Below are 12,057 nucleotides of genomic sequence, written 5' to 3' on the forward strand. Positions count from 1 at the left end.
ACAAGGGTAAAATCCTAACACATCTCAGGGAATCTACCTTCCTTTCCAAAAGCATGAGCTCTTCCAGATGGTGTCCAGGCAGTCATCACACTAAATGTCTTCACAGCCACTTTTTCATGCAACTTTTTTGGCAACAACCCTCTTGATATTGTTCTCCCCTTTCCCACATTTTCCTTTCCTCTCTAATGTCAGGGAGTTTTCAAAGCATTGCTGGAGTTGCTGAATATCTGATTGTCAGCTATTATCTCTTTTGATAAAATGTTAGACCAGTATTTCAAGTCAATGTTTGCTTCTGCCTTTTAAAGCCATTAAATAAGTGATCGATGACTTTGTGTTGTATTGAGGACAGTATTAAGTATTAAGTGATAAACATTCACTTCCCTTACTAAGGTTCTTGCTTTGCTGGCAAGCTTTTCTGACTGAAAAAAATCCATTGTTTCATTCTAGATTGTTAAGAAGTCAGAAAAAATTCAAAATACTAAAGTATTTTTAAGCTAAGGGAAGACACATTTTTTTGCTTTGTAAAAAAATATTGCCTGACTCTCAAAGCATAGGAACAGAATTTCCATGAAAATATAAGTGTTACCAAAAAAATCCAGACAAAATCCTCCTGTAAAGAGCAGCTGTTTGATGAAAGGTGAGGTTACTTTTTCTGTAAGAAGTGCAAGATGTGCTGGAGCTGGTTTACAGTGAAAAGGGCTGATAAGTTCATGCTGGTGCTAGAACAGGAATCATTCTAACATCAATGTAATGCTAACAGTAAACACATGCACTTGCTGCATTTTCAGAGAACTTTAAAAAAAGGGAAAAAAGGACCAGACTACTTCTAGTGGCATTTGTATAAAAAATTTCCTTTTGGGTAGATTTTTTACTTGGTTAATTCAGTGGTCATTAAAAACCACACCACTTACCTGGCCTCCAACCAAATCTTGAAAAGAGAAACAGCAGTAAACTCCTCTTTTCCCATGAGTCTTGACAAAAAGCTTAACTTCACCCTGAAGGCCCTGCTTACTGGGCCAAGAGCAGCTGATCTCAGCCTTTTTCCAACGAGTACTTGCCTTCTCTATTTCGTCAGATATAAGCTGCCCATGGCCAAGTTTCTGTAGCCATAAAACTGTATAACAACAAGAGAACCAGCTAAAAACTGTGCTCATTTTCCCTGAAATTTCAATTTCCTTGCTCAGGACACATTTACTCCTAGATTTGTGTTGTAAATCAAGTTTGTGGGTTATATCAATTGAAATTTTGCAATTAATTTAAAACACATCCATATAATGTATGAGATAAAATGATGAAAGACTCCCTATTTCACAAAGTCATCAATCTCCCCTTGGCTTCCAAAATACTAAAAACCAACACATGCCCTGTGGCATAGGTGAGTTCCTCTAGCATGGCTCAATCTTTTCCAATTTTTCTTGCTTCACACCTGTCAATCTCATTCTTATATGGCCAACATTCATTGCTCCAATCTCTCCTTGGAGCACATGGACAGCACATGCACATGGGTAAGATGTCACAGCAAAACATCACACACTTCCTTCACAAAAAAATCAAAACCTTGCAGCATCTCATGACTCATGAGAGTCTTACATGACTCATTGCAAGAGTCATGGTGGTTTTTTAATGAACTTTTCTGATTATGGGCTGTAAGAGAAGCAGGACTGTGATGAGTGGTAAGAACCTCACACAGTGCCATGGCAGGGCTGGCTGCTGAGCCCTTTGGTGCCATGGTGTCACATCTATTCCACACCCATGCACACATCTGTTCTACAGCTGTGCATCCTTCCCTGAACTGAAAGACCTGAGCAGGACCTCCTGGAGGGTTGGTTGTGAGATGTGAAGTCACTCTAGGACATAAGTAGAAATAAGTTCTTCCAACTTATTGGAACTTATAGAAGTGAAAGATTGAAGTAAAACTAACCAAATCCAGACAAAGATGAAAATTCAACCACATATTTAAGAAAGTTTTAGACCTCAGCTTCCAGTTTTGCTAAAAATAGTCTCTTGGCTTAATTGTTTGCATCTCCAGTGATAAAAAATCTCTTCTGTGTTTTCATGTGTGAACAAGCTAAAGATGACATGGCAATTTTTAATTTTTATTTTATATATGTGGAATGAATACAATCCCTGAGACTAATTCAGTGGGGTGGCTGTATGATCACAACATTCAATATTCACACATATATGTAAATATATGTACACATTTTTACTTACCAAGGCATGAGCCGGCCAATTTTTGTCCATCTACTTTTGCTAATAAAAAAGCCAGCAACAGGATCAGTAACTGCACCTGAGGCTTTGCCAATGAACAGCACCAGAGAGGCATGAAATGGAGTAATCTGAAAGTAGACAGAACACAGTAAACAAGAGCTATTGTTTCACAATACAATGAAACAGCATAAAGCAACTTTCCAGAAAAAAAAACACCTCAGTGTTTTAAAGAATAATGATCATTTACAAAACACGTCTGCTGCTGTCATAGAAATTCCTATTGGTTACCCATAGCAAACAAATGAGACATTGAGATTGGTGTTGTGCATTAAAGGATCAGAAGGGAAAAATGCAAGGAAGGAAACATCCAGAATGTGTTTGGGATGAGGAAAATGAATCAGTCAAATAGCAAAGTCCTTGTTTTAGTCATACAATATGACAGAGTCCCTCTGTAATTACCCTCTTGCTTTCCCCCCACACATCTCCATCTCCCCATATCGTTATCTTTACCTGATCTAAAAAAATGGTAGAGGGGGCTGTTTACATGCAGCAATGTTTTTTCCTCTCCTGAGATCATAAGGCTGCCAACTGGTGGCATGTGGCTGAGGTAGAGGTTGTTGCACAACAGACTTTATCCACCTGGGACTGAGCAGTGGCAAGTGAATTGCGTAAGGCACATCTGTTCAAATCAAAGTTGCCAGCACACGTCCATCACATCTCACTTCAAAAATGTTCATGGATTACATAAAAATAAAATGGCCAAGTAGAAAAACGTTTGAAATTAACCCAAGTGGACCATGCTTTAGTGCCTATATAGAAATGCAGTTTATCCCAGGCAAGGAAGTTATTTTTTCACATGTATCTGTACAGAGCTTAGGAATTCCCATCACACAATGGTTAGAAAAGGTAGGTTCTCTTCCCAGTGTTCACGTCACTGCAAATATAGTCCTAAAACCTATATAAATGTGAATGTTCCTCACATCAATTATTGAGAGAAGCTGCTGAAAGAGTCTCTGTGGCTTAAACAGTGAGAGCAGACAAGGTCCCTTCATGTCTGTGCTTCAACATTTCAGTGCTCCAAAGGCCTGGGAAACACAGCTGATGCAACACCAAGCTTGAGCAGGTATCCCCTGCTTTCCTGCAAAGGATGATATCTCTCAGGCACCAGCACCAGGAATGCAGCTAGTGCAGGTGCCCTGCCTGCAGAATTTGCTGTAGGTGTTCTCTCAGAGGTGAAAGAAGGAAGCAGTGATCTCTGAATCTCCTGGATGACCAGCACAAAAGGCAGGTGCTACAGACTTCTAACATCACACCCATTACATTTTAACCCAAATTAGGTGAAATTGCAGTGGCAGACAATGTTCCTGTCACCATCAGCTCCAAGACACACACTCCACCCCAGAGAGTCTGCAAACAGGGAATGGCAGTGTCCAGCAGATAACAACAGCGGCTCTCCATTCCATTGCTGCGTGGTGGGATGGAGCTGGGATGAGCACTGGACAGTGTCCCACCTTCTTGCTGATCCACCCTAGCTGGCCTGTACCCTCCCACAGCCACCAAAGGGTGGCAAGCAGCCCACCAGCCCTGAGATAAACTCACTGTGGGGGCTGCACCAGGACTGCCCACAGGCCACTAGTGCTCCTCAAGAGACACAGCAGCCAAAATAAGCACAAAATAGCAGTCAGAAAATACAGGGGTTGAAATACTGCAGTTTTGAGGGGTTCAAGAACAAAAATCTACAAATTAGGTGAGTTCCAGATTTGTATTTTGTTTGGACTTTTTGTGGAAGAAAGGTTTGAGGAAAAAGCAAAATCTCTTTCATGTTAGCAGTGGAATCTGTATGGTCACCCTGCCTTCATCACTGGTATTGGCTTACACATCCCTTGGCTGCATTTTCTTATCTCCTAAATCTAGACAGTGTCTGTCAGCACCAATGCCAGAAACTTCTCAGTGTTAATAAAGTACAAGATAAAATATGCTAAATTCTCCCATCTCGAAAGGAATAAAGACCAGGACCCTTTTATCAAAGAATTCTGGTATCCTCTAGCAATTTGACTCAAGGATCCCATGTGGTTTGGAATTCCATTTATGTCTGTAGTCTACACAGGTAACTTATGTGGAACAAGGAATTCAAATTGAAAAAGTGGAAGTTACAGAAAATTAATAGAAAATACAATTTTCTTAGAAAAGATCCAGATTATTCATGAAAGATTACACTTGGTGACTTTTACATTCTCTCAAGAAGCTAAAAGAATTCTGCTCTCTATGTGGGCAAGAAATAAATCCAGGTAGTGTCTATATAATTACATTCTCTCCCCTGAAAATGTGTGGGAAAGAACACAGGATTTCAGACCTATTTATCAGACCTTAAAATAAATCCTGTCCCTGCAGGACTACTTCAGAGACCAAATTAAACCATCAGGGAACAAATAATTAAGCCCCTTAATGAAAGTGTGAGTATATCACTACCAACATTAAACAAAATTATTTGGTTTCAGTAGAAGCTTGTTAATAAAATAATTATTTTGATGTCACTTATTCAGGCAGTGCCCAAAGATTCATGCATGGGATCCCAGTTTTCTGGACACCACACACAAACACATGAAGGAACAATCCCTTGCTTAGAGACTGTGTCCCTTGCTGTCAGTTCCTTGCTGTCAGTCTGTGTGACAAGCAAAGAATGGGGAAATTGCCGTACTTCTAAGCACCCTGGGGAAATAGTGCTAGAGCCTTTCTCATTTAGTTCCTGCTTCATCATCTCCAATGGTTTGTACTGCCATCCTTGATGTCAGTGGGCAACAGCTTTAGTTAGAGCTGCTCCACCTCCCTGCTGCCCCCCCAAGCTCCTTTTCCCTCCTCCAGCTCCTCAGATTCCACACTATCCACTCGACATCTTGGGCACTGCTGTCCAAAACTGGCTCCTTTTCTACATCTTGTGACTTTGATCTCAACAAGACACTCAAGATCTCAGCTGTACAACACACTTTACTGTGTTGAAAATTTTATCAAGTCACAAGTCAGCTGTTAATATCAGACTTTTGTAGGAAAAACATAAACCCAAACTTCTGGACACCTCCAGTCACAATATCCTGTCTTTAGACAGCAAATGAGTAATGATATCTGACCCAAAACCTCCTGTTTTTCCCAGAAAATAGGAACAGTCATCCGTGCTGAAGTCCCACCTGTAGTTTCAGAGCTGTTCACACAGTCCTTGCAATTTGACCTCAACTCCCTAAAACCCTTTTTTCTATCCTAGAACCTTGTCCTAGTTACCATGCATGGATACAAAAAATATAAAACAGTAAAAATTGCTTATGGATTGATTTTCTTTGTGTCTCTGCTGTTCTGAAATCTAGCTGGAGCAGCTGAAAGTCAGATGAATGGGATGACTCCTAATGCTTTGTTTCGCCAGGTCTGCTTCTGCCACTGGGAGCAAAGAACCCTCAGGAAGGATAACTCAGCTTTATTCGTCATAAAATTACCTTAGACAAAACAAATAAAAATTTGTGTGAAATTATCACAGAATCACACAGAATCACTAGGCTGGAAGAGACCTGTAAGAACACTGAGTCCAACCCAGCCCCAACACCTCAACTAAACCATGGCACCAAGTGCCACATCCAGTCTTTTTTTAAACACATCCAGGGATGTGTTTAAAGACCTCCACCACCTGCCTGGGCAGACCATTCCAGAACTTTATCACTCTTTCAATAAAAAACTTTTTCCTAATATCCAACCTATATTTCCCATGGCACAGCTTAAGACTGTGGTGGCTACTTGTTGCAACTGGAGTGATGTTTAACCTAAACCAATTGAACAAAACTTCAGCATGGTGCTGTTAATGTTTTCAGATGTCTCTTATCTTACACTCTTTGACTTCTGACACTGAATTTTGAGAACTGCTTTTCCTTGTGTCTGCAAGGGTGTGAGCTCTACAGCACCCAAAGTTCTAATAATGATCCCAAACTAAAAGTGAACAACAGACATCTCAAGACAGAAAGAAAAGTAGAGGGAAAAAATTAATTCTGGACAAGTTTATGCAGTTTTCAGGATGCTGAACAGCTAGAGGCAATGACAATGAGACAATTTAAAATATTTTTTAACTAATTCCTCTTTTATCATTCTGGGGACATGTCTGACAATATCAGAGTGAAGTCTACAGTCTGCAAATGTTTCTTGTGCTACTTACATGGGCTATGTCTAGCAGGTAGATCTGCAGGAAGAAGGAAGCAGCACTCCCTGCCACTTGGTTTGGGGCCCCTCCTATGGCGTAGCAGATCTTGCTGCACCTCGAGAGCCTGTGGCCCTGTGTGAGAGGAAGCAGAACAAACCATGAGTAAACCAAGGTGCACAAGTCAAAAGCTACATAAGTGATAAGGTTAAAGTCTATAGTTAACACCACTTTAATGGATTTGCTTCAAAGCTATTCCACTAATAAATCTGTATGCCCTCAACCCATATCATCAACAAGCATTTGGGTGCTCATTACTTTGATTTTTAATGGGTTTGTTCTCTAATTCAGCACCTGAAAAGAGATTACAGTGTTTCTAAAAGTGAGTTGTGATGACCCTCAGGCTTACCTACCTTCCTCTCACAAGCCATTAAAAGGAAACAAGTCTACAACCAAGCAAGAAGCAGCAGAGAAGTGCTACACTATTATTTGAGCTTAGTTTTGTCTTTGAATGCTAAATTCATATTTTTAAAGGTTGAAAACTTGTACCTTAAAAAATAGTTCCTTTATTAACCTTTCAGATAATAATAATTGATAAATACACTCATATCACAGTAATTGAACAACATTCACAGAAAGTTCCACAGACCAAATAGATCCCAAACATTTGTGCTTTGTTTCTTCCTTTGTCACAAAATGCCGGTGTGACACTGGCAAAATCACTTGACTTTGCATATCTCCCTTTTGACTTGACTTTTCTATATCTTTGTGAAAATTGGCCTCATATGGTAAGTAATTTTGGGCCCAAGATTTTTTTAGGAAATCACTCCAAGTGTATTTGAAACATTCTGCTAAACTGTGCTCTCTCATTTGTCATTTGATGTTTGAAAAGTACCACAAACATGCAAGAGTATTCTCAAATATAACAGATAAATAAGAATAAGATAAATGTTGAAGATAAGGGTATATACCAGTAATTAAAATACAAAAATGGCAGTTTCTAATAGAGATTGTAATGAAAAACATAGGGTTTTTGCCAACAGTAGAAGTTCCAGGATACTGGAAAGCCTTTAAAAAATGTAAGATTTAAATTTATGCCATAAAATTCAAAATTAAGAAAGAAAGGGACTCTTTGTTAATCTGTATTCCTTTCAGAGGGACAATACATCAAATCAAATTTTTAACTTTGAGGCTTTCAGTCTTTCTTTAAAATTTGCTGCCAACAGGAGCCAAGAAACATGAAGAGGAGCAGCAATATTAATCCTGGGTCTGTCTTCTCTCTGAGCTGACTACACAAGCCCTTAATTCTTATGTTAGATTGGGATAAAAATAGAGATAAAAAATGAAATCCACTACAATGATATTCTGACACATTACCTAATTTCTGAACATTTTTAAATTTAATAACCCATCATCTTTACTCTGTAATAGTTTTGAGAAGTTTCAGATTTCTAGGCAATGCCTTTCATCATCTAAACATTTCCCTTTGAACTGTTTTATCAGAGTGGGTGTGAACAAACAAGCACAAGTATCAGGACTCCTTCCTTTTTGTGTTTTCCCAGAAAAAGACAGGGTGGGATCCCATTACTACACCCAAGGAAAGTGGACACTGTCAGGGCATGAACTGCAAAATGTTATCACCATAGTAGGCCTCATTTTTCACTGCATTGGCAATTTTCTTCTTTGCAGGGGGAAAAAAAAGTGATAAACAGTCACAAGACAGACTTCACAGTAACAATTATACTATTTAATTTGATAAGAGATTGCAAACAAAACAAACAGACTATGTATTTGCTGTCCAAAGTAACTCTTCATTTTCCATACATAAGTACGAATAAATATGAGCTTTACTAGACTTGTGAGCCCACACAACTTGCTTGACTCATTGCTGTCCCCTTGAGCTTTGCTCCAGGGTCTTTGTACTTTAAAACTTTGTCTCACTTTTTTATTTTTTAGTCAATCCCTTTTTAAAGGTTGGGTTTTTTTTAGTCATTAAATTACTTTAAATGTTTGCTTTCCCAAGCAAGATAACTTTCAGCTGAAATCAGGAGATATAAACCACGGCTATGCAAATCCTGTGTCCTATTGCAACATCAAAAATGGAAAAAACTTTTAGATCTGTAATGCTGCCTTCACACTCACTTTCACTAGTAATTTTCATAGACTCACAGAATAGTTTGGGTTGGAGAGGAATTCTGAAGATCATCCAGTCCAACCCCTCTGCTATAGGCAGGACACCTTCCTTGCTCTGACCCCATCCAACCTGGCTTTGAACACTTCCAGGGATGGGGCAGCCACAGCTTCTCTGGTCAAGCTGGGGCAAGTCCACCACACCTTCATAGAGAAGAATTTCATTCTTACATGCTTCTTTTACTTAGAAACCATTGCCCCTTGTTCTTTCAATAGCTAAGGCTGTGGTAAAAGAGAAAAAGCAAATACTTCTATATAACATAGATGATTCCAAAATGTTTTTAGAAGATGAAGAATGTCAAGTTCTCAAGAAATAATCTAATTAAAGATGTGTTACACAAAATGGTCAACCAAAATCTAAACTTACAGGCTGCAGGTGGTACTCCTGTCTTTCCAGCAGTTTCATGGTTAGAAAATTGACAATCTTAGTGCATATTTTTTGAAGTCTCACTGCAATTTCACACACACCCAAAATGCTGCTCAACTACTCTCTGAACCATGCTCCCAGATCCCCTTGAAGCAAAGTTAATACTTTGGTCACAGCAGTAGTTAAGTTTTAATTAAATTTTAGTTATGAATGTTATTTTCAGAATAAAACAAGCTGTCAGATAGAAACGGCATACAGAGGTGTCCTGTCTGGTCACCCACAGAAACACAGGGAATCTGCAGTTCATGAGCCCCCTGGAAGGTAAGTTACATCCTGATCACTGTTCCGTGCCTGTTTTCCTTTTATCTTGCCTAATTGCTTTTGGAACTTGTTTGTACACTAAGCCATAAACACCACAGCAGTTCTGCATGGCAATGACATGTACTGTGAAAGGAAATGCCACTGTCACTGCAGATCTGCTGCCTGCTAATTTCATTGAGAGTCCCTGAGCTTCTAGCTGCTGAGAAGCTATCCCTCAGACTCTACATTCTGGAGTGTCTTTCAAAAAGAAGCAGCCCACAGTAGATTTTTGTCTCTCCATGTTGAATTAATATGGTGATGACCACGTTCTCTGCCTCAGTACCCAATGGAAAGTGGTAAAATGAAGGTAGGACCCTGCACCAGTAAAGCTGACACATTTCCTTCTCTCTAACTTCCTACAATTAAGGGCACACAAAATGCATATGGCAGCTGTCTGCTACAGGATCTACAGCAGATGGCAGCTGTCTGTTACAGGATCTACAGCAGCAAGTCCCCCAGCCTTGGTTGGGTTTGCATGATACTGTTCACAGACGCTGACAGCAGCAGGATAACACTGAGCAGGGCAGAGCTCTGACTATCAGCAGCTCACAGGGTTTTCCTCCAAGGGCTGGGTGTCCCTGCTGCATTGCTTCCTCAAAAAAACACAAATGCCTGATTCCTGTGAAATCCAGTAAAATCTTGTTCACCTGTGCAGGTTCGTCAGCAAGCTGAAAGTACTCCACAAATCATGAAAGACAGAAATGCACAGGTCAAATAAGGAATGAAACATAAAAGTACTGTCAAAATTTTGCTTTGAGACCCCTGTGGTGTAATTGAACATCAACATCAAATTGCTTCTACGAGCTTTAGGAGAAATGTGAGATGATGGCATGAGAGGAAAGAGGACAGAAGGTCAAAGAAAGTTACAATTTTTTTTGTTCTCAGATTAACTTGAAAATTTCTCACTTATACACGCTCTCATCATATCAAATTTAATTGTGTTTCAAGGCAAACCAAGAAAGCATAATAGCTGAGAGATTTGATTTTGCTCCTTAAATAGAAAGCTTAAACGTTGTTATGGAAAATTAATGCTTCTCCTACACTGTAGTTCCTTTATTTTTAATTCTCTTGTAAGTTAAAACCATACTTGTAAATTTTCCCTTCCCCAACAGAACAGAAATTGAATACAACATTTATAGCAGAACATCTTATTTCTACAGAAAGTGTTTCAGCTCAGTTAAAACAACTCAGCAACTGTGTTGCAGGGACAGGGAGCAGCCGCAGAGTTTTGTCCTGAGCTATTTGTTATCAGTGGAGTCCAGAACTGAACCAACAAGTAATTTAAAAGCAGTAAGAACAGAGAGCGAAACCTGTGACTCAAAGATAAATGCTAGTCTAGGTTTATCTGAGAAACAATGAAATGTAGCTAGCGAGGAGCAGCTTTTGAGTCAGCTTTTCTCCCAGAGTGGAATTAACACTGGTCGTGTTTCTGTTCTGTGAGTGACCAAAAAACTGCCTCTTGAAGGCGCGAGTGTGGCAGCCATGGGTGGCATCCCAGGTCCCTCACAGCAAGCACCTTGAGGACTGTTTTCAGGTTTGTTAGTGACATGAGCCCACCCTTGAGCAGAAGAAGACAGGAGCAGGGCTTGTGTGCAGACACTTAGGAAAGGGTGTATGAGTAAGGTGGGATACAATGGTGCTTTCTCAGGATATTCTTCCAGCTGCTGGCAACGCAGCTCTGAGGAGCTCTGTGAGACAAGGACAGCGCATCTGTGCAACATCTGCAGACTTATGCCATGAATTCACCCAGATGCTTTCCAAACACAAAAACCCAAGCCCGAACAGGACGTGCCAGGTGTCTGAAGAGCTCCACGGGCTGAACGCCCGCCAACATGCTGTGGAAGGCTTCCTCATCCGCTCTGTTTCGAAGCTGCCCCTTCCCAGTTTCACCTGGTGTTCCCTCAAGAGCCATCGAGCGGGGCACTCCTCGCTCACCCTCACCTGCCTGCCGCTCCTCCCGCGGCGAGCAGCGAGACTGGGCAGGCAGCGTGGGACACCCTCACATCCCAACACACACCTGGAAATCGGGAGTTTCTGAGGCTCCGGGGGAGCGAACCCACCTGCCTCCCGCATCCCACCTGCCTCTGTCCGGGAGGCAGCCCTGGAGGATACAGAGGTGGGAAGCGAAGTCGCTTTTCCCTGGCACTCAGCGGCCAGCGAGCGCCGGGGTCGCGGGGCTGCCCGGCGGGCGCAGGGGCGGCGGGAAAGGTCCAGGAGCTATTCCAGGCACTCGCTGGGGCCGCGCACGAAGCCCCGCACAGACCTGGGCGGCCTCAGCGCGCCCGGGCTGCCCCGGCCCCGCCGAGTGCCCGCGACCCGCCCGCGATGGAAGCGGAACGCCGGCGTGACGGGACCCCGCTCTCGCCCAGGGCTGTGTCCGAGGGGCTCCCCAAGCCCCCCGACCGCCGCCCTGCCCCTCGCAGCCCCTACCTCCTGCTCGCCCGCCGGGGTGTCCCTCGCAGCCCCCGCCATGGCACCGCGGACATCCCACCCCGAGCGACACCTGCGCGCCCGGGGCGGGGCGGGGAGCGGAGCCCAGGGACAGCGGGCGGTGTCCTCGCCGCCCTCTCACAGCGCCCTGGAGGGGCGACGGCGTCGGCGCTGCCCTCACGGCCCGGACGGGGATCCCCCGCCCCGCCGAGCCCCCACAGCCCGCGCCCTCGGTCCCTCCGCGGGGAGAGGAGCGGGGCAGCTCCCGGCGGTCACAGCTCCGCGGGGTGCGGGGCTCAAGGGCGGGGAACAAGGGGTGGAGGGGGCC

At 42.6% G+C, this 12,057-nt stretch overlaps 1 protein-coding gene across 1 annotated transcript in view; it reads right to left on the minus strand.

Moving 5' to 3' along the window:
- MFSD2B (major facilitator superfamily domain containing 2B) overlaps window positions 1-11,848 on the minus strand; it is a 37,126-nt gene extending 25,278 nt beyond the window's left edge. Inside the window, exons 1-3 of the mRNA XM_030945655.1 lie at window positions 11,730-11,848; window positions 6,401-6,517; window positions 2,215-2,339 (exon numbers count right to left, since the gene is read on the minus strand). Coding sequence (XP_030801515.1) covers window positions 2,215-2,339; window positions 6,401-6,517; window positions 11,730-11,771 — 284 coding nt within the window. The 5' untranslated portion in view covers window positions 11,772-11,848. The remainder of the gene's footprint in view (window positions 1-2,214; window positions 2,340-6,400; window positions 6,518-11,729) is intronic.
- Window positions 11,849-12,057: the final 209 nt, after the last annotated feature.

The sequence above is a fragment of the Camarhynchus parvulus genome, chromosome 3 (assembly GCF_901933205.1).
Source record: "Camarhynchus parvulus chromosome 3, STF_HiC, whole genome shotgun sequence".
Lineage (NCBI taxonomy): Eukaryota > Metazoa > Chordata > Aves > Passeriformes > Thraupidae > Camarhynchus > Camarhynchus parvulus.